Source organism: Neofelis nebulosa, chromosome 15, assembly GCF_028018385.1.
Source record: "Neofelis nebulosa isolate mNeoNeb1 chromosome 15, mNeoNeb1.pri, whole genome shotgun sequence".
NCBI lineage: Eukaryota > Metazoa > Chordata > Mammalia > Carnivora > Felidae > Neofelis > Neofelis nebulosa.
The window spans coordinates 63,567,804-63,594,195 of NC_080796.1; the positions used below are offsets into that span (position 1 = coordinate 63,567,804).

Sequence of the window (26,392 nt, forward strand, 5' to 3'; positions counted from 1 at the left end):
CCATCTGAAATATTCTCACACACACAGACTTCTTCACTGCTAGATTCACCTTAACTTTTAGACCATAGTCGTTCCACTTTCTACAGACTTGGTCACCTGCGGTCAGCTGTGCTCTGGGAGGTGAGCCTCCTGACGTGAAGGTCAACGGCAGCCTGCCACTACGTCTTGATGCCTACGTCATTTACCTGCCTTCATCTCATCGCCCAGGCATTTTATCATCTCATATCATCACAAGAAGAGAGAGTACAGTACAGTGAGATATTTTGAGAGAGAAAGAGACCACATTCACATAATTTTTATTAGTTCATTTCTATAATCTATTTTATTATCAGTTATTATTGTTCATCTCTTACGGTGCCTAATTTATAAATTAAACTTTACCACAGATACGTATGTAGAGGAAAAAACACAGTTGATATAGGATTCGGGACTATCTGTGGTTTCAGGTATCCACTGGGGGTCTGAGAACCATATCCCACATGACTACTGTACATGAAAATGAGAAAGTCCATTTGCCCGAGAAGTCATAGGAATAATTGTGGGGGTTTAAATAAAACCTATAAATAATACCTTCGCCTTTATCTGCCAAATGGGGTGGTCCAATATTCAGGGTTCTGTAGTGGAGAAGTGTGGGTTTTGGAGCCACTCAAACCTGGGATACAATCTTGGCTCCATCAGTTGTTGGCAACTGGGCAAGTCACCTAACTTTTCTGAGGTCTATGTTCTCCTCTATAATCTGGAGGTAGAGATATCCTCTCACACAGTGTCTGTGAGAATTAAAAGGAGATAGCATAGAGGAGACGCTGCATGATGCTCTCATGGTAGACAGCTGACAAAGAGCAGATCCTTTCCTTACCTTCTGGCTGTCATCATTCCCAGGACTACTGTTGACTTCTGACAGGTGCCAATGTGGAACCCCCTTCCCAGTTATTTAGATCACTATTTTTTATAAGATCGTCTATTTCCCTTTGGTTCCAATAATCCATTTAGCTTACAACTAATTAGCTATTGATTAATAAAAGGTATTATGAATGTAAAATTGATTAAATATGATTAAATAAAATATTTTAAGACTATAAACATACTCAAAACAAAATGTTTCATAAACCTAAAATTCCAAACTTCGCAGCTATCATTGTTACTACACTTCTTTGTCCATCATGGTTCTATCATCTCTTATCATGTGGCAGAAGGTCAGAGAGAATCAGCATGATGGAGAGACATAACTTTATGACTATCAAAAAATCAGAAGCTATGTTAAATATTACAATGAGGTCTGGAGGAGAACTAAGATTCTTGACCTCTGACACTAAATTACCGTACAACTTAGTCAGCAACTAAACTTCGGAGCCTTAGTTTCCTAATCTGTCAAATGCAGATAAGAACCTCATACTACTTAGGGCATGTACATGTTTTGAACATCAAATAAGACAATGAAGATACAAACATGAAGACAAAGAGAAGGCATAGCTGTTGTTACAATTGTGGAGCCACAATCACCATGAGTTCTAGAAAGCGAGCACTGTTTTATCTGTAACCACCAGTAATGTACAAGGGTTAGCCAAGGTTTTAGGTTGCCTGACCCCCCCCCCCCCCCCCCCACCGCTTCCTTCTGGTAAGAAGTTCTGTCCTTTTGGACACAGACATAGGCATATAACCGACGCTGAGCCAAACATAGTTCCTCATTCCCTGGCCACCATGCGTGATTCAAAGGATGGGCGCTTGATCCAAGGTGGACGGACCACAGTTCTTCTCTTGAGGTTTTCAAAATATATCAGAGACAGAGAGAAAGAGAGAGAGAGAGAGAGAGAGAGGTTCCTTTTCTTGACTGGTTACTAAGCAGTGAGGAGGTGACTCAGAGCCCCTAATAATCATGTCTCCCCCATGCTGGGCTCTGCGCTGACAGAGCTTGGGATTCTCTCTCCCTCTCCTTCTGCCCCTCCCCCACTCGTTCTCTCTCTCCTTCTCTCTCTCTCTCTCTCTAAGTAAACATGTTTACACAAATAAATAAATGGCAGACTAAGTAGGATTTCTCCCCAATGTTGGAAATTATTCCCACTCCATTTTTCTGTTCCCTCCAAAGGAAAAACTCCTGAAAACACTGTCACAGTCTTTACTTCCTCACATTCCATTCTCTCTGTCACCCATGCAATGCCACCTCCATCTCCATGACACCACTGGAAAGGCTTTGTGAAAGCCTGACTCACGACTTTCTCATGCCTGAATCCACTGGTTTTCTGTGCTCCTCTCGGAATTCTCTGCACCAATTGTTACTGAAGACCTTGCTTTCCTTTTTGAAGACTTCCTCCATTTGATGGCTGAACAATGCAGCCTCCTGGTTTCCCTTCTATCTCATGGGTAGTTCCTCCTCCTCCTCTAAGTCTCGAAATGTTGGTGTGTCCCAGGATTCAGTCTTAGGCTCACTAATCCTGTCTGTCTATGCTCATTCCTTTGGTTATCTCGCCCAGTCCATTCTCCAGGACTTGGCTCATGCTATTCCCACCTCCTGGAACAGTCTCTGCCCTTCTTCTCCTCATGCCTTAAGCTTCAAAAGCCACTTCTTCAGGGGGTCTCCCCTGGTATCCACTCTGTCTGTGGCCCACAGGATGACAGGAAATAAAATAAAGAATAGATTAAATAATAAAAGAAAAAGGGAGGGAGGAAGAGCACGAATGAAGGAACATGGTTCACACTGGAGCTCACAGCTTCTTGTGTTAAGGAGACTCTCCATTCCCCAAGCTTTGCATCTCCACAGAGGCACCTCTACAGGAGTAACACTCCTGGTCTCCTTCTGTCGCTTACCCAGCTTTTCTTGGAAGCAGGGTAACTACTCCAGATTACTAAGTGTGGGAGAAAGACTGGAGCACGCTTGGCTGACCTTTTCTGGCCTTTCTTTTTCAGATTCGCCTTCCCGCAGAGACCTGCAATCCTCCTCTGCAGGTCCGGGAAGGAAACTGCCTGGGACAGTCTCTGCCCCGTGGAGGGAGGTCTGGGACGGGGTGGGTGAGTTTAGTTCTGGGATGAACTATTAAGCCTTTTGCTGCTATACGTCAAAGCCATAGTCAAAGCCAAAGCCATACCTCTAATAAAGTTGGTATTATGCTCAATTGTCACCTATATCTTACGTAACAATTGTTTCCACACCTAGGAGAATAAGAAAGGGGTATTATTTATTACTCCCTAAAGCCTTAACATACTGGTGAGTGGGCAGGAGCCTGGAGAAGGATTAAGCTAAGAATGTACAGGCCAAAGTAACACAGGGTGACTGAAGCGTCTGGAGGGACAGAGCGGGCGCTGTAAGGTTTTAAGGCTCCAGTAAGTGTGAGCCTGGCAGCATTTGACCGTGGCAATCACAGGAGCCTATTGCCTACAGGAAAAAAATGGCTGCTGTTACAGCTGCAGGGCTGTTTTAACAGGTCCTCGTGAGCATGAGTTTTCAAGACTGGTTTTACTCTATGCTTCAGACTTAATGTACAGTGAGTGAGAGGGAGAGCATAGTTTGCTCTCACAAACAATACGGCTGCACCAGAGGAAGGGAGTTTTCCTGAAGTGAGACAGATGCAAAAAAGAAAGGGAAATGCACACACATCTAAATATTCTTAAAGAGGGGATTAGATCAGATCAGACTGGGGTTCTTTAAATATTCTTAAAGAGGGGATTAGATCAGATCAGGTTCTTTGGTTCCCAAAGAAATCCTTCAGTTCAGAAGCAGAAAGGCAAGATTTCAGACAGCTGACTGGGCTCTGGAATGCTTCCATCACCACCAGAGAGAACCAGATCCAGGGAACTACTAAAAGTCCTCCTCTTAAAGCTGTCAATACTGTCTGAAATAAAAGCAACTGGGGAATATAGGATCTATGTGATGTTCCTCGCCCACCCCCATTGTGTGCTGGGTGTGCGGAGAACAGGTCTTTTGTATCTCTAGTTCACAGATTTTCAGATGGAGGGGAAGACACTCAAGGAACTTCACCCGAGGAACCCCATTCACCCGGGCCTTGAGTAAGATGGAAGGAGCCAGGGCCTAAAGCTGATGCCCCATGAGATGAGACTTCAGGGGTCCTGGGGAGTGGATTTTGTACATGGGAAGTGATATGAACTGTTGACCTGAGGGTAGTCTGTGCAGGTTGCTTCTTCCAAAGATGGGCACAACCATATCTTCTATTCTACATGTTTTCCCACAGGGTGACCTTGATGCTCCTTCCATCAGAAGTGGGTCCACGGGCTTGACCTCCTTCTATGTTATCACTTGCACGTAATCTATAGAATCTGAGGTTGGACCAGAAAAGGCATTGAAGCGTCTACCTTGTTTGATGGGACACTCGTGTTTGAGACCCTGAGATGCCACATACAATGTCCTGAGGCCACCCCAGCGTGAGGAAGCCAAGACATTGAGACCTTCCAGCCCACGAGCCAGACAGATGATGGTGCCACCACCTGCCACCAAGTCACTACCTCACTTCGTAGTCTTCCCAGCTGAGGCCCCAGACATCATGAGGCAGAAAGGCTGTTCCCATTGGCTCCTTTCCAAGTGCCAGGCCACAGAATCCCAAATATCATAAAATGATTGTTATTGTATGCCACTAAATTTGTGGTGGCTCATTACACAGCAACAAGAACAAGGAACCACTGGGTAAAGATTGGCACAGACTTACAAAGCTTCCACAAAATTCGGAACTATTTGAGAGGAGAAGCCTAGGAAGATTAGAATAGAATATTTAAGGCATTGTTAGATGAGCTTCAAATAAAAACGGTTACTGTGGATGCAATGGTTTGCTTGTGTCCTGTGGGAACAGGTCAAGAGATAGACAGTTAGGACTCCAGGACAGGCACATGGAGGATGAGACACACTGAAGGGGACTGAGGAAAGATAGGATAGTTTGACCCAGGTCTGGGTTACATTTTTTTAAGTGGAAAATGCTTTTCAAATGAGGTGATCCAACTCAGAGAGGTGAGAGTTGACAAGATTTATTTGGACAACAGTTGCTTTTGGCAGACCCAGAAAACAGTGACTTCACTTTCTCACTGTGCTAAGAAAAAAAAAAAAAAATCTATGTGGGAAAAACAAATGCCTGACCCAAAAAACAATGGCAAAGTAAAAAGAAAAAAGGTCAACAAAAATGCCAGCCTCACATGTGGTAGAGAAGGAAAGGGAACAATTTTAAGCAATTGATTAAACCACTTAATCACTGACAACTGAGCTTTTTTGAGGAAAGAACACAAAAAGGAAGCAAAACCCCAGAAGCACCTCCCAAACTTCAGAACAGAAGATTCAGCGGGATGATATGGCACTCAAGGCCTGAAACAACCCACAGCTGTGGAAAGACAGTATCTGCAGGAGCCTGAAGTAGGAGCGGGAGCAATGGGTCGATCCTCAAACCTCCAAAATAGCTTCAGCTCAGAGACCCGCTAAGACTGACACTCAGGCTGAATCACATGTGGAATGAGGGAGAAGCTTCCTCAGGGAGCAGCATTCGCAGGTCTAAGTGGTTCTGAAGCTAGAGGCAGCGGTGATGGTCCCTGAGGTACAGGATGGGAAAAAGCCCACTCACAGGAGACCGAGTGTAAACAGAGCCAGAAACAGGAGGTCAAGATGGAAATGGAATTCAAAATCTTCTTCCCACCCTTCCTTCTTCCTTTTCTTTCTTTCTTTCTCTCTTTCTTTCTTTCTTTCTTTCTTTCTTTCTTTCTTTCTTTCTTTCTTTCTCTTTCTTTCTTTCTTTCTCTTTCTTTCTTTCTTTCTTTCTTTCTTTCTTTCTTTCTTTCTTTCTTTCTTTCTTTCTTTTCCTTCTCTTCCTTCCTTCCTTCCTTCCTTCCTTCCTCCCTCCCTCCCTCCCTCTTCCTCCACTCCTCTCTTCCTCTCTCCCCTCTCTGTCTTTCTCTCTCTTACACACACACACACGCATGCACACACACACACACGCACACACACACACACACACACACACACACACACAAGGATTAGGAAAAAAAAGTGCCACAAATAAAATATGGAGCCTAGGATGTCATTGCTGCAAATTTCTAAATTCTGTGAGTAGGCAGTAATATTTTAAATGTCACTCTCTGGGAAAGGATGCAGTGTGTTTACCAGATATGGAAATTTTAGTACATAATTAACCTCTTGTTGTGAGGTCTCTATTAGTGGAGTTAAGTATGCAGGTCTGGGTCGTGGCCAGTCTGGCACCATCTCTTCGGCATCGTGGAGACACAGAAAACAGGAGGGCGCCCTCTGTCTGCCGTCCTTTCATCTGACAGCCTTGAGTCTCTGCTATGGTCCTTACGTCGTAATAAGGGCCTGGTTTATCCTAAGTGTTGAGTTCTGAGAACCTGAATCTATCTATATTAAGGGCTCTAGGTTTGGGTTCTGTAGTTCTGTAGTTCCATTATGTAGTTCTGTCAGACTTCTTTGAACTCTTCAAAAAGTGTGGCAGGAAATTAAGAAAATACTCAGAAGCCAAAAATGTAGTAAAAACCAAAATCCAACCAGAAGAGTTGAAGCCAGAATCTGACTTAAAGATATCTTTCTGATAAGAACAAGTGATTTTGATAGCCATATAGACACAGATGGCATAAGAGACAGAACTTACATCCATGCAAATGGGAGAGTTGGATCAGAGATCCCCTCAAAGATCAATCACTTGGTGAAAGGTTGAAGTGAAACAAAACCATCAGACAAACAAAACTCACCCCTTGCAAAGAAGACAACAAAGAAAGGGCATGTTTCAGACTTGGTTATGGGTGAAGAGGAAAAGTGGAAACCACACCGTGGCCTTCATGTGAGAATGCAGTCTGAGTTTACATTACCTATGTTGATAACAATATCTCAAGCAAAGAATTTTTTATGTTCTCTCAAGTTGGTAATACCCTTAGGCACCCGACAGAAACAAATGCATATTTGTGTGGAAGAATGTGCGTCATCTATTCCTCAACTCCCTCAGAGAAAGTTCCATTGAACATGAGTGAGTTCACACTAAAAAATAATGAAACACTTAAAACACAAGAAAGGAAGCCACCTTGAGAGAAGCAGCAAAAATAATAAACAGGAAAATCAGACATGTAAAAGTTGCCAATGTTGAAATATCAGATACAGAATATAAACCAAGTATATTTAATACACAGGAATAAAGGAAGATATGGAAAATGCGAGTAAAGATAAAAGCACTATAAATGAAAAATAGCTAAAATTAAGAACTCAGTAGAAGGTGCCCTTCTCCTCCCAGCCAGAGTGTTATCAGTCAAAGTCTAATGGTGATCCTGGACTCTCACCCCTGCCCAGTGTCAACAGAGACCAGGTGGGAATGTGGATTTCTATTCCCATCTTATAATGACAAACCCCTTCTTCTACGAGCACAGTGTCAGAGGACTGCTCAAACAGAAATTTTATTTATTTTTTTACTGTTTGCTTTTGAGACAGAGAGAAACAGAGCATGAGCTGGGGAGAGGCAGAGAGAGACACACATAGAATCCGAAGCAGGCTCCAGGCTCTGAGCTGTCAGCACAGAGCCCAACACAGGGCTCAAACTCGTCAACCACAAGATCATGACCTGAGCCGAAGTCAGACAGCTCAACCGACTGAGCCACCCAGGCGCCCCACAAACAGAAATTTTAAATAAGATCCACAGTCTCCTACTACCCCAATGTTCAGGACTCAACTGAGAATATTTCATTATACCAACACCAGGGAAATTTGTGCTTGAATGAAAAATAATATCAATGCTTGGATAACACAGATGTTAGTATGAGCTGACAAGGATTTTAAAGCAGCCATCATAAAAATACTTCAACAAGCAATTACAAATATACTTGAAATAAATGGGGGCGGGGGGAAAAAGGAGTCTCAACAAATAAAGAACTAAAAGGAAATTTTAAAGCTGAAAAATACAATAACCAGGGGCGCCTAGGTGGCTCAGTCAGTTAAGCATCCAACTCTTGATTTCAACTCCAGTCATGATCTCATGGCTCAAGCGATTGAGCCCCATGTCAGGATCTGTGCTGACAGCATGGAGCTTGCTTTGGGTCCTCTCTCTCCCTCTCTCTCTGCCTCCCCCCTGCTCATGCACTCTCTCTCTCTCTCCCTCTCTCTCTCAAAATAAATAAGTAAACATAAAGAAAAAGAAAAATACAATAACCAAAATTAAAAATTCAGTGGATGGGCTTGACAGCAGAGTGGAAAAGACAAAGGAAAAACTCAGCAAACTTGAAGACAGAATAACAGCAATTACCCTACAACAGAGAGAAAGTAGGGGGAAACTGAAAAGGAGCTTCTGGGTTGGTGAACACATCAAGATGCTGGCAAAATGGTGCACCCCAAGAGGGCATGGAAGTTCTGCACACCTTCCCCCATACCTTGCCCTGGGCATTTCTTCTCTTTGGCTGTTCCTACGTTGTATCCTTTATAATGAATGGGTAATAGACCAAAAAAACAAAAGACAAATCTCAATGACTCCTGTCTGTTTGCATCTGCTGAAGAGTTTGGCCACCTACTGGATGAAAATGTGGAATCAAAGTGTGATGACAATGGTGTGAATGCCATGGCTAACAAAAATAATGCAAGTCTCAAACAGCTCAGAAGAGAAGCTGAATGTAAATACTGGCCACACAACAGAGATGTGGGGGGGGGGGGGGGGGCGGGGCGGGGCGGGGAGAAAGACACTTCAAAAAGAGGAGACTGAAAACCACTCAAAAAACTAAAAAGCAAAGAAAATAAATGTTTTCAAAATAAGTCATGGATTAAAATTCTATTCACTCCTAAAAAAAAAAAAGAGTGAACAAGGTCTCAGGAACTAGAGTAACTATATCAATTATAAATGGGGGATGATAAAGAGAGGTTAGATTTGTACACTTCACTCGAACTGGTAAAATGCTGACACCAGTACTGACACACTGTGACTAATTAGGTATGTGTAATGTAATGATGAGTATTAGGTATGTGTAATGCAACCACATTAAGTATGTGTAATGCAACCATGAACAAAGCTATGCCAAGATACCCTCAAAAACTCAAAACAATAGGAAAATCAAAATTGAGTTCTAAAAAATGTTTAAGGAAGATAGGAAAAGGAAAACAGAAATGAAAGACAGAAAGAACAAACAGAAAATAAAGATGAAATGGTTAAGCCCTAACCTCTAATAATTGCATTGAACATAAATGGTATAGATATAACAATTACAAGGCATCAAATTGGCAGAATGGCTTTAAAAAAATCCAACTACATCCATGCCATGGAATACTACTCAGCAATACAAAGAAACCAACTACTGATATGCACAACTTGGATGATCTTAAGGGCATTATCCTGAAAGAAAAAGGCCATTTTTAAAGGTCACGTACGTATGATTCTATTTACACAACATTTTTGAAATTATAATATTATGAAAATGGAAAACAGATTAGTGTTTTTGAGGGCATAGAGATAGGGACTCAGAGTAGGAATAAAAAATAAAATAAAATAAAATAAAATAAAATAAAAGGCAAGAGGGGTATCTTCATGGTGATGTAATCATTCTGTATCTTGATTTTGGCGGTCACACAAATCTACACATGTGGCAAAATGGCAAAGAAGCACACACACATGTTGTACCAGTATCAGTTTCAGAAAAAGTGAAGACAAATCTTAAGAATTACCTAGAATCTAAGAATGCAACACAGAACAACAAGAAGTGGGAAATATGACAAAGCGTATACAAAATAACGGAGGACAGAGTAAGAAGATCTGATATTACGTAATTAGTGTCGCAGAAGGAGAAAATAGAAGGAACAGGGGAGGGACAAAACAGAAGAGATGGTATCTGAATGTATAAGAGATTAAAATGCTTAGATTTGGGAAGCACAGTGACTCTCAGGTGGGATAAATAAAAAGAAATTCACAGAGGGAAATATTGTAGCAAAACTGAAGAAAACCAACGATGGAGACCTTTAAAAGGTGGAGCACATGGAAGTCTTGGTGCCAAACTTACCCACCTTGGATGTCCTGAAGGAATGACATCCACCCCAGTGGAAAACAATTCAGGCTGAAACTACTGGAGGAGGCCCTGTGTCTACCAGGCAGGACTACACTCGAACAGAGACCGAGCTCAAAGTGAAGAAGATTTGGGGTTTTATGGTTTCATTGTTTTAAAATTTTTTTAATGTTTATTTTTGAGAGAGAGAGAGAGAGAGAGAGAGAGAGAGAGCATGAACAGGGGAGCGGCAGCGAGAGAGGGAGACACAGAATCCAAAGCAGCCTCCAGGCTCTGAGCTGTCAGCACAGAGCCCGACACAGGGCTCGAACCCACGAACCATGTGATCATGACCTGAGCCGAAGTCGGACGCTCAACCGACTGAGCCACCCAAGCGCCCCAATTACGGTTGCATTTTGACTTGCCTTTGGTCTGTCCTTTAAATTAATAATCACAAGCTTTGATTTCTCTGAATAGTAACTCAGAAGGTCAAACATACCTAATTTGGAATTTTAATTTTTCTCTCATAATTTGATATTGTGAGGAGAATCATGTTTAAATTGGGGGCATTTTTACATTGTTGACATTGAATTCTTAAAATATCTCGATGCTATAATTTCATGTCACAATGTAATTTCTGAACACCTGTGGAGGCTCAGAGTTGATTTCACTAATATGCTTATTCTTCTAATCCGCTTCAGTCATTGGGGGCGGGTGGGATCAAAATTGCCAAGCCTTTGTCCCAAGAAGAATACCCAAAGAAAACACGGTTGGTATTGGGAGCACACAGCTTAAGAAAGTGGGCCACACAGACCTGTTCATCTAGTCCTTCAAGGAGAGTCATGAGTGAGGAGAACACATAGCAGCTGAGAGTAGGGGGAGACCTCCATTCCTCTTGTCTCATGTTTCCATGAGGGACACTCTCGGGTGGTCTCTGTCTGACCCCCTTCATTCCCTCTCCAACCTTCAGGTAAGAAGTCACTCCTGGAGTGGGAAGTTCTTCTCTCAGTGGTAGGTTTAGTTGAAAGAATGGAAGAAGCCTGGCCCAGCCCCTCTTGGGCTTTACCCTTCCAACTGTTTGCCTTCAGAGAATGTACATTCTCTGTGTGTAGGGACCCACCTCTGCTCCCCAAGTTGTTGAGCTCTGCTTGCAAGAGGAAGGGTATGTTTACTACTGAGATGAGCGCTAGGAAGGCTATTACGATACTGAAAGTACCTTCTCCCATCCGGCTTTTATCAAGAACTGAACTACTCTTTTTATTGCTATCTGACCATCTTTGATTCCTTCATCCTCACCTAGCTCAAGCCTCAAGGTGGAAGTTATTTATTGGCTCTATAATGTCCAATCTCCTCAATTGACTCTAGTCACCAGCTATAGAGCTGGATGTTGGTTCCGTTCTTACTCTGTCCTACAAAATCTCAAGGCAGTTTCTTCAGGTAAAGAATCCTACAGAAAACAAGTGGACCCTCCAGACAGTACCTCCTTCAAACCTGACTTCTCTGCCGCTCCCCCGTAAGGAACAAATCTCTAGTTCTCATTGGTCTGAGTTAGGATCATCTTTTTCCTATTGTCTTTTGGGTTGATACATTTTTAGTGTTGTCACTGCAGATAAAGAGCAAGAGCATAGATAGGCTTCATCAAAAATTACTTCCGGGGCGCCTGGGTGGCTCAGTCAGCTAGGCGTCCGACTTCGGCTCAGGTCATGATCCCACGGCTCGTGGGTTCAAGCCCCGCATCGGGCTCTGTGCTGACAGCTCAGAGCCTGGAGCCTGCTTCGGATCCTGTATCTCCCTCTCTCTCTTTGCCCCTGCCCTGCTCATGCTCGCTCTCTCTCTCTCTCTCTCTCTCTCAAAAATAAGTATTTTTAAAAATTAAAAAAAATTACTTTCCTCAAAATTCTCTCAAGACACCTTCTCAAAGGTAAACAATAAATATCAGGATGTGGACTTTGGAAAACATTCTAAGAAAAAGGAGTCACTAGATTTATGGCCACTTATAAAAAATGATGGCACGTCATAGTCATCAGAGACAGCTACACATAATGTTTTCTAAAAACTGTGTTGACTACTGTCTCTGTCAAAAGACCAAGACAAAGGAGAAAAATAACAAATATGTCCTTTACATCCTGTAAGCATCTGGCAAAAGAAAACCAAAAGAGTAAGTTTACTCTCACCCCACCTTCTTGGAAAATTAGGCCTATGAGCAAGGTGAATGGGGATGTCATTATTCACTAGTCAGAACTGTAGGGAAATGTTTAAAAGGCAAATCACCTTATGGCAGGATAGAGGTATGGAAATGCAAAGTCCTGGTTCCAGCATCAACTGTGAGCTAACATCAAAACATTTGGTGCCTCGGCTTCTTCATTTGCAACTTGGAAATATGAACTACACTTTCATTATTTTCATGAATGTGATAGTCTGATGTTAATACCATTACAAAGGTTTAAAATATATTGGGGCGCCTGGGTGGCTTGGTCGGTTAAGCGTCCGACTTCGGCTCAGGTCATGATCTCACGGTCCATGAGTTCGAGCCCCGCGTCGGGCTCTGTGCTGACAGCTCAGAGCCTGGGGCCTGTTTTGGATTCTGTGTCTCCCTCTCTCTCTGACCCTCCCCCGTTCATGCTCTGTCTCTCTCTGTCTCAAAAAATAAATAAACGTTAAAAAAAAATTTTTTTTAATAAAATATACAATTTTTTGGAGCACCTGGGTGGCTCAGTCAGTTAAGCATCTGACTTTGGCTCAGGTCACAAGTTTGTGAGTTCGAGTCCTGCCTTGGGCTCTGTGCTGACAGCTCAGAGCCTGGAGCCCATTTCAGATTCTGTGTCTCCTTCTCTCTCTGCCCCTCCCCAGCTCATGCTTGCTCTCTCTCTCTCTCTCTCTCTCAAAAATAAACATATTAAAAATATATTTAAAAAATAATATAATTTTTAACAGTTGAAAAATATAACCAATGCCCTTCTACAAAGTGTTATCTTGAACACGGAAAACGAGGAAAGTAACATTTACAAGAACCCTTTGAAAAATCGTGCATCATGAAGGTATTACTTAACAAAAGAAAAGCATATTGATTCTTTAAAGTCGGTGTAATGATACATGAGATGAAGCTCAAAATGGTTAAGTATCTTCTCCATTATCAGACCCAGTACATGAGGGAAGAAGGGCTAGAACACGTGTTTTCCAGTGACTGGTCCATGTTCCCTTTGGTTCATCCTAGTAAGGATGCTACTAACTTGTCATCAGTAAGATACATGTTTTGTGTGGTTTTCCAGGAGTAGTGATGGGTCTGTATTGGTCAAATGCATAACTAACAGCAAACAGTTATGAGTGTTGGTCCAGGATAAGGTGGGCTCTGTGTCATGGCTGTGAAGTAAAGCAAGGGACTTGTCCCCAGAGGGGTGTTACTGATATTTCATTCATTCTTTGCCCTTCAGTCCTTGGACAATCACTACCATCCACTACCACCAAGCACTATGTCGACAAGTTCACACACACAATATAATTTCATCCTTGCAACATCTTAAAAGATAGACACTACCCACTTTACAGACAGAGAAACTGAGGTTTAGAAAGTTTGAGTATCTTTCTAGAGGTCAGTCAGCTACTGGGATTCAATTTTTAGTGTATTAATTGGCACTTTTTGACATGTTATTTTGTGATTATTGCTGAGCAAATTTTCAGTGTTTTTTTTTTGTTTTGTTTTTTTTGTTTTGTTTTTGTTTTGTTTGTTTGTTTTGGTGAAGCAGAGTAGGTCTTTAATTAAGGGCCTAGACTCAACCTTGTAATTTCTTTGTGCCCTACCATGAACTACCTATATGACCATGGACCTGACTCTACCTCTGTTTTCTTGTCTGTAAAATGTAAATAGCAAATATTCTGTCACAATACATACAATTCTGCAAATCAATGCAATACGTTCTAATTATTTCATAAGACATGCAGCTCTCCAAATGTATGCCACACAGTGCTGTGACTATTGTCTGTACACTTCCCGAGTGCCTGACAACCCATGGATGTCAGTAAACACTTGGTTTTCATTAACATTTAACTCAGATATCAGAATAGCCTCTGCATGTTAGAAGAAAATGGCTGAGAACAAGGAACTGGTTTATCCTTTTTTTTTTCCCCCTTCAGTTGAATTTGACTTCACAAATGTGTAATAGCACCTATTTTTCAATCTTTTGTTAATCTTTCTTATTCACTCCCTAGAACTGACCCAGAATGCTGTAATTGGGCAAAAAGAGAGAGGAGGGGCTCACCAAGCTGTCATGAACACATGGAAAGAGATGTAAGGGAATATAAGGAGCATCTAGCATGGGAGAGACACTGTAATCTACGATAGGTGTGTGTGTGTGTGTGTGTGTGTGTGTGTGTGTGTGTGTGTACACTTACCACTGAACCCTCACATGGAAGTTAATTGTTCAAAATCCAACACAGTGCTTGGAAAACAACAGTGTCAGATATGGACAAGTGGCAAAGTAACAGGTTGGGGAATTAAGCATGATTCTTAAAATGATGTAATAATATTGTAAACTCCCAGTCATTCCTGTGAACTAGACAGAGAACTCAGGGAAGCTCTGCCCAGAAAACTTTCCCTTTCCAGTTTGAAAAGCTGTGTTCCATGGTGCAGTTTCTGACCTCTTATTCGCTCCCTGGTATTTGCTACTGGGAGACAGGAAGCCGATTCCCCCTTGCCTCTCCTAAAACTCTCAGTGCCTTGCTTATTTTGCTGGTTTCTGGATCATATTTGCTCTACAAGGAAAGGAAACCAGATTTGCTTTCAGGGTCTACAGGACTGTTCATGTGAAAGGCTCCCATCAGGCTATGGTATTGAGTCTTAACTAGTACTGAATCTAAATTAGAAGGTTGTGAGAACAACCAATCAGCAGTGTGTTACCACCTTCCACAACAGTGTGTCTGGTTGATTACTGTGCTGTCACTGCCTCCAGCGATTTGGTTGGAGAAACATAACGCCAGAAAGGTGGCTAAAGGGACAGGGACGGGGAGGGTGGGAGGAGGAGGCTGGGGGGTGGGGGGGAGAGGAGAGAGACAGAGAGAGAGAGAGAGAGAGAGAGAATGAGCACAATTTGGACTCAAAATGAAAACAATTTAAATAAATTCAAAGGAGAGGCATTTTGTAAAAAAAATAAAATAAAATAAAAGTAATAAGCAGATATTTCAGATATAAATTGTTCACCTATAAATTATATAAATGGCAAGCCTAATATATCCCAGACAGATCTACACAAAATTGTCTTTGGTTTAAAATAAGGCCAATGTATATAAAGGTATCTGTTCAATATAGGGTGAGTGCATAGAGTTACAGTAGTTATATTTTAAAGAAAACTCAATTTTTAAAAACAAAACAAAACATAAAAGACAATGTGAAAGTCAAGGAAAGTCAAGGAAACAAGGAGTAGGAAAAACTGTAAGCACAGCAGATTTAGTCCTTAAGTCTAGAGAAAGAAAGCTGGTGTCACATATTTCTTGGGATCTGAATCTACATGTTGTTTTAACCTCTTGCTCTTTCCCCAAACACACACGTAACCATCTACATTTCAGACTTTCCCCCTTGTTTGTTTTTTCTTCCATGCTTGTGATTTTTACTTTTTTCATTTTTTCCTTTTACTTTAGCCAAAAATACCTACTCCCCTATCACTTTTCATGTCAGGGATGGACTCACGCCAGCGAGGGATTGACCCAGGGTTTCCGGGGTCCTTCAGCTGAATCTTCTACATTCTTTTCTCCCAGGGTTTTTTGTTTTGTTTTGTTTTGTTTTATTGTTTAATTTCTGGCTCCATCTGTCTGATTTTCCAACCTTTCTTACTCCTTGAAACTCACGGATATTTTAAAGTCTTAACAGTTTAGACAGTCTATTCTATTAATATTTAGAGTTAGTGATCTTATGTTTTACTTTCCTATGACCTCAGACAGCAGATGTAACTGATGCAATTCCCACATCAGACGGATCCAGCAGAACCAGTTAAAGATCCACAGAACCAAAAGAGACTGAAGACTTGCTAAGTAAAAACTCTTTCTGGCCACAGATCCCACAGAAGCAGTGATAGATTATCCTGACTCTGATCACTAACCCAGGAGGGACCACAGCACTGCAAGCTAGGGTTCTAGGCATACAGAAATTCTTTATCCTAAATGGATGTCAAACCTTCTGAAGTCAAGAGTCATTGTTCTCTCATATTGTATACCTCCTGGTATCAATTAATGTGTATGGATTAATCAATTTCTCCTTGAAATGGAAGACAATTAAAATGGGGTAATGTCAGTTTCTGAGATTCATTCAAATGTTTACTTTAAACTTTTTTAGGTGATGGGAAAGATACCAAAATGTATGTTTTACTAAAAGTGCTAAGTACATAACTCAATAAATGCAAAACAAAGTAGCTATCCTAAAATTACTTGGAGGGTTTACACATTCTAAAATTTCTACCAGAAGAATGCAATACCAAAAGCTATCAAAAGAAAGTGAACACAGAATGTGGGTCTTAAATCATTAGCTCTATGTGTATACCTATCACTGTACTTAGTTATATAAAGTAGAATATTGTGTAGCATCCAACGCTTCAAAAGAAGATAGATATTCTGGAATTTAGGCAATAGAAACTGATATGATCAGGGTGAAATATTTGTCTTAAGCCTCTTTTTGTTGTCTTAGCATGGACATAAACATTAGAAAGCAGCACTTCCCAAACAAGAGCTAATCTAAGACCTATATGACAATAATTCAATTTATAAAAATAAAAGTATACTTGTCTATCAATTCTCACATTGGTCAGAGTCAAACCTTTTGCCTAAAATTTTTTTATTGTATGTATATTTTTGCCTAAAATATATCATATGTCTGAAACACAATGGTAAGTTTAGTGATGATGACACTTCCAAAGCTGAAACTAACCATTTGTTTGAAATCCACTTCCTTGCCTTAAGATTATACTTAGCAATAAGAAATTATATTTTTCTTACATCAGATATGTGAATTTTATAATCTGGAGTCTCAAGTAATAATTTCTACATGATGACTGATGTAAACAAGGCTTAGGGTCTCAAATTAACTAATTGTCTTTTTAAAAGGATAAGGTTTTAACTGATTCATTAAATTGAATAAAGATATAGGTTCTATTTTCTTCTTTGTTCCCTTTTATCCTTAATACATACTATAGGTGCTCTCATAACATACATTCTACTAATCGGGAAATTTAGACAGAGATAGCATAAAAGACTGGACCTAGTGGACATAATTTACACTGGGAGCAAAGGCAGAAGGAATAAAATGAAAAATGCAAACCCAGAGAAAACTGATCAGCATCAAATAAGGAAAATCTTAAAATTTCTTCAAATCCAGATGAGCAATTAGAATTCAATAATACTGGATTATTACATAATTAAAAAGCTTACATTGTGATTTTTTTTCTAAGTTTATTTATCTTGAGTGAGAGAGAGTGGAAGAAGGGCAGAGAGAAAGAAAGAGAGAGAGAGAGGGAGAGAAAGAGAGAGAGAGAGAGAGAGAGAGAGAGAGAGAGAGAGAGAGAGATTCCCAAGCAGGTTCCACACTGTCTGCACGGAGCCCAACACAGGGCTTGATCTCACAAACCATGACCTGAGCCAAAACTGAGAGTTTAACCGACTGAGACGCCCAGGCGCCCCATGCATTGTGATTTTTTTAAAAAACAAGTTACTCTTTACCAAGTGCCTGTTAAGTGCTAAACACTCAGCATCACTTGGTGCTTCCTACTTTCATATTACCTGTGGGCAGACAGGCTAGCTGAGCTAACTCGAATGCTGCCCTGTGGTAAAGCCATGATTTGAACCTGGTCTGTTCATGCTATGGGACTCTTTTAAAAAGCACTGGAAATTTCTCTCTTCTGCAAGAAGCTCTTTATATATATGTTTAATTCCTACTGTAGGAATAAAGAAACATTTTCATCTAATGATTTATCATTTGGATTCATTGCTTTAGAGTCAACTGCTCTCTCCCAAGATTTAACTCCATTTTTTGGCAGATGGCCCAATGAGTGGTACCCGCTCTTAAGCCCTTCCAAAAGTTTCATGTGTAAATAGTTTTTCTTTTTGTCAAATAGAATGGATGCATACAATAAATCCAAATATTTCCATCTTAAAAAGAACTAAGTTCACTAGATCATCTCCTTTATTTTTTCTCTCCCCATTTTCTGTAAATTCTTCCAGTATATAGTCCTATGAATTTGTCAGTCAAGACACTTGTTTGACCCTTTGCTTGATATCAGCTGGTTAGAGGGCCCAGTATTTTCTTAAACATATTTTATGGGGACTCTAAAATATTATTTTTAAATTCAAACACAGCCGTGCCGCATCTGGCCACTTATTAAAGGAGACTGTTTTCAATGCCACATCCACTTTCTTTCAAATTGCTCCCTTCATGGCCCTGCTCAGTACCTTTACTCCCTGTCTACCTCTCTGAACACTTTTCATTCCTGGTGAGTAAAAATTAAAACCCCCAAGATGAAAGCGGCTTGTGGCCACCCAGCTCACCAGCAAATTTGGCCTGGAAGCAACTCCTTTGAGAAAGATCTTTTGTGAAGTCATGGACACGAAGCCGACCAAACGAGCTGGGCCTGTCTCAAAAGCACCGTCAGAGGCCCCCGCAGACGGCACCAGCCACGAGGCCGACCACATCTGCTATAACATCTAAGGAGCTATTTACCTGTTTCAGTGTCTCCCTGGGGCCTGTGTGCCGTGCAGTAACAGCAGTCCAAGGTGACATAGTTAAGGACACTGAAGAAGAGGCCAATAACTCCAGCACTGAGAACCAGCAGTGGCTCCTCTGTCTTCTGGGGATCGATATACCTTTTGACAGCTTCCACCAGGATGCTGAACATCAGAGCCACGGCAAAAATGGAGTTGCCAAACGCTCCCACCACATCTGCCCGGAGAAAGCCGAAAGTGCTCTTCCTGTGCCGTTTTATCCTGCTGGCCCTCACGCCAAGCCAGGCGATGATCATGGAAACAAAGTGGGAGAGGACGGCGAAGGCATCGGAGGCCAGGGAGAGGGAGTTGCCTATGTTGGCGATCACCAGCTCCATCACGAACAGGAGGACGCTCACCGCGCACAGGAGGACTAACCGGAAGCTTCTTCCCGAGTATCTCCCCATGGCACCCCGCTCTCGGGCAGCTCCTCACCCCTCTCTTGGGAAGGGTAACTCTCCCCTTCAGCCTTGCAGCACTTGTCATATTTGGAAATCACCTTTTATAGGCTGCTATAAAGCCATAAAACAGTTTAAAGGGCGATTAAGCAAGAGATGTCACGTGAGCTGGGACTTACGGAAAGTGAAGGCACGGGCGTCCGATGCAGACTTGAGGGGCTTCTTTCATTCATTGTGTGTTTATGCACAAAAGCCAGGAGCCTCCGGATCTTTGAATCGGGCAGAAGTTCATCTGTGGTTTTGGCCTTTCCAGCCTCGGTGTGTGCAATAGCTACTGTGGTGGGTCAAGCCTTTTGTCATAAACAATCGGGTCTTGTCTGCCTGGTGGGTAAAAAATATGAATTCTGTTAACCACATGGAACAAGGAACATTCTAGGGGTCTCTAATCCACAGATCAGAGCTACAAGAAGTCAAAGCCAAAGAGGCTAGGGTGATTTTCCTACTGTCGTGTCCACTAATCCGGAATAACAAGCACCCTACTTCCAAGCATTCTCCACAAATAAGACAAGAAAAACATTCCTCATGTTCAGAAAAGATAAAACACCGTTAAGCCGAAGGAGCTAAAGCCATGATCCCAGTTAGCTTCAGGAAGAAAGCTAAATTAGAATAACTCAATTTAGCTGATGCAAGCAAATTTTTTTGTTTTTAATCTTATCAATGTGTCACTTATAAATCATAACGATTTTCCAGGTCCCGAATATCTAAAACAGTAGCGGCCTCTATTGTTTTGAGTAGACTCCCTACAGTCAATCCTATAGAGGAACGCAGATTAAAATTACTATACCCAATCTTTTCTGAATTAAAAAAGTCTGACTGCGATGGTTAATTTTATGTGTCCGTTTGACTGGGCCACCAGGTGCTCAGACATTTGGTCAGACATCATTCCGGCATGAGATTGGTATTCCAATTGGTAGACTGAGTGCCACAGATCGCCCTTCTCTGATGTAGAAGAGCCTCATGCATTCACTGGAAGGAATCAACAGAACTTCCCCCTACAAGTAAGAGAGAATTGGTCCTGCGACTGCCTTCAAGTGGGAACACTTGGCTTTCTCCTGCCTTCAGGCTTAAACCCCTACATCAGCTCATCCTCAGTCTCGAGCCTGTGGTCTTTCACTGGACCTGCTCCAGTGAGTCCCCTGGTCCTCGGGCTTGCCGACTCACCTTGCAGATCTTGGGACTTCTCAGCCTCCGCCATCGCATGAGCCAATTCCTTTTAATGCATCTTTCTATTTATATACACACCATATTGGTTTTTTTTCATCTGGAAAACACTGACAACTTAGATGCAGCCCTAGTAATTTCCTCAGCATCTCAGAAATAATCTCCTGGTCAGCTGATACTCTAACATTGGGACTTTGAATGAGATTATGAAAATTACTGCACTAAGACTACCTCACTCGTCCATTCATGCAACAGATACTAAGTTCCTACATGTCACACATGGTTCTAGACTCTGGGGAGATGGCAGTGAATAAAACAGAGGAAAGTCTCTGCCCTCATGAAGCTTACATTCTAGTGGGGGAGGGAGATTAACAAATTAATCATAAAATCTACTGAATGTCAGATGGTAATAAGGATAATGGAGACAAATGAAGCAGAGAAGAGGGATACAGTGTTGATATAGGGGTGGGGGTGTTATTTTAAATAAAGTGGTCAGGGAAGAATTGACTGAGATGTTCTTGAGTAAGATCTGAACGGGGGACGTGGGTGGGCTGTAAAAAAAAAAAAAAAAAGAAAGAAAGGAAGGAAGAGACTGAGCCATGAAGATGCCTGAAAGCAGTTCTTTCTTAGGCAGAGGAAGCAGAGAGCATGGGAAGTTCAAGGAGCAGGGAAGGAGCTCAGTGTGGTTGGAGAGGAGTGACTGAGGGAGACAAACGGGATGTGGGGTCTGAGAAGCAATGGTGGGGGGCGGGGGGAGGATCATGTAGTATCCTGAGATGGGAGAGCTGAACAATGACAAGACCGAATTCACGTTTTAAAAGAATCTTTGGATCCTGGGTTGAGATGACATGAAAGCCGAGGAACCTGTTAGGAGACTGTGGCAATAATCTAAACAAAAGGCCGGTGACTTGGACCACGTGGGAAGTGGGAAGACCCAGGCAGAACCGGTAATCCACGGGCTTGGGTACCAAATGAAAGCACAAGGCCCTTTGTTGAAAAATTACTAGGAAATTTTAAACGGTGTGGTCACTATGAGAAATAGTATGCCAGTTCCTCAAAAAATGAAAAATAGAATTGCTGTTTGATCCAGTAAGTCTACTTCCTGGTTATAAAACCGAAGGAATTGAAAGCAGCGTCTGTGCATCATAACAGCACTACTCCCAGCAGCCAAGAGACGGAAGCAGGCTACGTGTCCATTGACAGATGAAAGGATAAAACGTGGTGTGGGTGTGTGTGTGTGCACATATGTATACATACAATGGAATATTATTCCACCTTAAAAATGAAGGGAATTCTAACACGTTACTATATAGACGGGCCTTGCGGACACCAAGCTACGTGAAATAAGTCAGGCACAAAAAGACAAATATTGAAGGATTCCGCTTTTATGAGCTATCGAAGGCAGTCAAATTCATAGAAACAAAAAGTTAGAATGGTGGTTGCAGGGGCTGGGGGGAGGGGGACAGGAGGGAGTTGTTTAATGAATATAGCTTCAATTCTGTGAGATGGAAAAGTTCTGCTAATTGGCTACCCCAAAATGCAAATATACTTAACACTGAAGCATACACTTAAAAATGGTTAGGATGGGGGTGCCTGGGTGGTTCAAGTCTATTAAGGATCCGACTCTCGATTTCGGCTCAGGTCTCGATCTCAGGGTCGTTAGAGCCAATAGCATTTGCTGGGCAATTGGATGAGAGGTATGAAAGAGAACAGTCAAGGTGACATTAGGGCTGTGGCCTGAAGTTGCAAGTGAGATGGAAGTAGGACAAAGGTGACAGCTATAGGATTGGGGGTGCAGGGGAGCTTGTAAAGAGAAGACAATGCTAAGAGATGAGAGAGAAGGACCAGAGAGGTGGAAGGGAAAATGGGAGGGTATAGTATTCTCAAGGCCAAGGAAGAATGTGTTTCAAAGAAGAGGAGGAATCAGCCGGGGCCAAACGCTGAGAGTAAACGGGAGGAGGACTGGAAGTGATGGCTCGTATTTCACATTACAGACGCCACTGGTGGCCTGAACAAGAGGGCAAATGAAGTGGGTTCAGAACAGACAAGGGAAACAGGAGCTGGCAAGTACAGATAGCTTTATTTTAAGGCTAAAGGGATAAGGGAATCGACAAGTTGGGGAAGATGACAGCATGTACCCACACAAGAGGGTAGATGCAGTGGCGGGAGGTCCTGGTGGGTCCATTTTTTTTTTTTATTATTAAAAAAAAAATTTTAACATTTATTTTTGAGAGACAGAGCATGAGTGGGGGAGGAACAGAGAGAGAGGGAGACACAGAATCCAAAGCAGGCTCTAGGCTCTGAGCTGTCAGCACAGAGCCCAATGCGGGGCTCGAACCCACAAACTGTGAGATCATGACCTGAGCCAAATTCTAACACTTATCCAACTGAGCCCCCCAGGCGCCCCTGGTGGGTCTATTCTTATTGTCTCTATCTTCTTGATGAAATCGAAATCGAGATGACCAACTCGAAGTCAGAAAGGGGTAATCTGGAAAAATTGAGGGGAAAAATAAAGGAAGGAAGGAAGGAAGGAAGGAAGGAAGGAAGGAAGGAAGGAAGGAAGGAAGGAAGGAAGGAAGGAAATAATTGTCCAGGAGAGTGAGAGAATGAATAAATGAGGGAAATACAGTATAATGACATTTTTACCACATAATTCTGTTGTTAGCACCGTCACCAGCCTGTATATCCCCCAAGCTCCTCGCTCATTCAACACATTCTTCCCAGTCACAAAGTTTGCTTTCGGGAACATAACTAAAATATATTGTGAGATATCCCCATTACATGAGACTCCTTTAAAACAGTTTTATATCATTTCAGCACTACGGATGTTTCAAACTCTTGAATCCTCCAGTAAAGTGAAACGGAGGCACCGTTTTCACATCGCCTGCTGAGCCAGGGGAATGTGTTTGTCTCTGTGATTTCAAGCCTGAGGTGTGGCAGGATCGGGTGGACCTCATTCTCCAGCTATTATCATCTTGAGTACAGGGGTTGTTGTCAGCACGCTGCTGTGGGCAGGGATGATCCTGCCATGTCTCCGTGAGGGTCACCGAGGCAATGGCCCCCTCTTCACAGTGCTCAGCCCCAGTTCCCTGCTCCACCTCCCTGTCCACTCCATTGCCTGCTTTTGCAGCCGAACTAGATAACTTCAAGGAGATAGAGCCAAGAAGAGGAAAACTCATGTTTGGCTCTACTCGCTGCTGTCTGCTTAGGCACTTTGCACAAAGCAGGCGCTCAAATTTATTAAATAAATGGCTGGAGTTTTCTAGACGCGGCGAAAGTAACAAGCAAAAGGCCGAAGATTTGGTAGCGGTAGCTGCCTCCCCAAACTTCTGATGCTCCTGACAACCCCTGAAAACCACAGCTTTATGACAGATGACTAATATTTATAACTACAATCAGATACCAAGTAGGGGGACAGGCACAGACTCTCCAGTCAAAATGCCTTCTCTCTGCTTGTTGCTGATCTCAAGCCTCAAAGCCTCCCCAGCAGCAGGCCAGAGAAGTTGCTGTTACTAATTTTCATGAAGGTGTCAAATGATTTACTGGCATTAGGAACTATTTTGAACAGCCATGGATGAACCTAGAAACTGCTATCCTACAATATATACTAGCAGGTCCTAGTGAGCACAGCCAGCAATAATATACCTTGACCGATTTGTTTTCTTCTTGTTGGAACAAACACAAGGCACACAATCACTTTTGTGACTGTTGGTCATGTATCTAATTAATGGCTGTCATCTGCAAGTAAAATACTGATCATTTCTTAAAGGATATCACTTGGATTCAGGTTTAGCACCCTCTTGAAAAGCACCACCACTCTTCAGATGTTTGAAAAAGTTTTGGTATTTTAGTTGAACCTCAGTTTGAGAAAGAAAGCAATTTATCACAAGCAGATTTTGGATGAAGGATTCCTTCCTCAACATAATTATTTGGAGGTTCCTTTAAATAGTGAATACCTTTAAAGCAGCAAACTCCAAGCTTTTCTGTGATTAGTTCTACTCATCTGAAGCTTCAAAAAATAGCCTGGGGTTTGTCTTTGCTCCGATGATTGCCACTTCCTCCAAAATGGCCTTGGGCTATGGGACAAAATGTGGTTATTAGTTTCTGATCTACTTTTCAGGCTTTTGTCATGGATCCACTAAAAAAAACCTTGTGTTTTAAAGCATTTATGTTTGCAGGACAAAAAAATCAGAGGCTAAAGTAATTATTGTTAATTAAAGCTACAAATTAGGACCAACTTCCAGTTGACTCTGTAAGGTCATTAACTAACATTAGCTATTATTTTTTAGTGTGTGTTAGGCATTGTTCTAAGTACTTTATAAGGTAGAGTAACTCTGGTGAAGCTATTAGACGTCTCTCCATTTTATAAATGAATAGGTGGTTTACACAGCTACTAAAGGTAGAAAAACAAGACAAAGCATTCTGTATTGCCATAGCTTAATAAGAAATGGATTCTGACAGAAATGTGGCTTATGTATTTATCTCATTCATCTATATGAATACATACTCAAAACATCAGTCTTGAAGATATGCTATATTTAATCTGCTTTGATAATTTCCTACCAACTTAATAACAGTTTTGCTGTGTTCTCACACATAGCATATACCAAAACCATGAGGTTTTGCATATGCTGTTCCCTCTGCCTGGAATGTCCTTCCTTTTCTATGTATTAAAATTCTACTTATCCTTGGCACAAGAACAGACACTCAGATCAATGGAACAGAATAGAGAACCCAGAAATGGAGTCACAAACGTATGGCCAACTAATCTTTGACAAAGCAGGAAAGAATATCCAATAAAACAAAGACAGTCTCTTCAGCAAGTGGTGCCGGGAAAACTGGAGAGCGACATGCAGAAAAATGAAACCGGATCACTTTCTTACATCATACACAAAAATACACTCAAAATGGATTTAAGACCTGAATGTAAGACAGGAAGCCATCAAGATACTCGAGAAGAAAGCAGGCAAAAACCTCTTTGATCTTGGCCGCAGCAACTTCTAACTCAACGTGTCTCCGGAGGCAAGAGAAACAAAAGCAAAAATGAACTATGGGGACCTCATCAAAATAAAAAGCTTCTGCACAGCGAAGGAAACAATCAACAAACTAAAAGGCAACCGACAGAATGGGAGAAGATGTTTGCAAATGACATATTAAAAATAGAACCTACGACCCTACAATTGCACTACTAGGTATTTATCCAAGGGATACAGGTGTGCTGTTTCGAAGGGGCACAAGCACCCCAATGTTTATAGCAGCACTATCAACAATAGCCAAAGTATGGAAAGAGCCCAAATGTCCATCGATGGATGAATGGATAAAGATGTGGTGTATATATACAATGGAGTATTACTCGGCAATCAAAAAGAATGAAATCTTGCCATTTGCAACTACATGGATGGAACTAGAGGGTATTATGTTAAGCGAAATTAGTCAGAGAAAGACAAGTATCATAGGACTTCACTCATATGAGGACTTCAAGATACAAAACAGATGGATGTAAGGGAAGGGAAGCAAAAATAATACAAAAACAGGGAGGGGGACAAAAACGTAAGAGACTCTTAAATGGAGAACAAACAGGGTTAATGGAGGGGTTGAGGGAGGGGGGACGGGCTAAATGGGTAAGGGGCACTAAGGCATCTACTCCTGAAATCATTGTTGCACTATAAGCTAACTTGGATGTGAATTTAAAAAATAAAATTAGAATTAAAAAAAAAAAAAACATTATAAATGGTATGCCTAGTAATCTTAGACATGTAAATATGCAATACTCAAATAGTAATTTATCTGGGTTTTAGAATTACCAATTGACTTTTACGGTCTTATTTTAATTTATATTTTCTTTTTTAGCAATGAGTATGTATGACTTTTCAATAAGCAAAATTATTTCTTTGAAAAAATAAAACAAGTTCACCCAGAAAAAAAATAGTAAAATTCTACTTATCCTTCAAAACATGATTCAAAATTCAAGTACTTTTGAAGCTTATTCCTTATATTGGTGTATTTATTACTACAACGTGGGAAAGTGTTCTGGAATGGAGCCCCAAAGAGATTTACCTAGTTGACTAGAAATGAGTAAAAGGCATTCCAGGCAAAGGGAC

At 41.6% G+C, this 26,392-nt stretch overlaps 1 protein-coding gene across 2 annotated transcripts in view; it reads right to left on the reverse strand.

The window, feature by feature from the left end:
- The window catches only part of SLC30A10 (solute carrier family 30 member 10), a 45,220-nt gene extending 19,102 nt beyond the window's left edge, over positions 1 to 26,118 (reverse strand). The window contains exons 1-2 of one of the 2 annotated variants that reach the window (XM_058701762.1): positions 24,248 to 26,118; positions 19,250 to 19,451 (exon numbers count right to left, since the gene is read on the reverse strand). Coding sequence is in view for 1 of the 2 variants with exons in the window: in XM_058701761.1 (XP_058557744.1) it covers positions 18,632 to 19,079 (448 nt within the window). In the remaining variant the exon portion in view is untranslated. Of the gene's footprint in view, positions 1 to 18,631; positions 19,203 to 19,249; positions 19,452 to 24,247 lie in introns of those variants that run through there. The other variant, XM_058701761.1, reaches the window with a different exon arrangement.
- Positions 26,119 to 26,392: the final 274 nt, after the last annotated feature.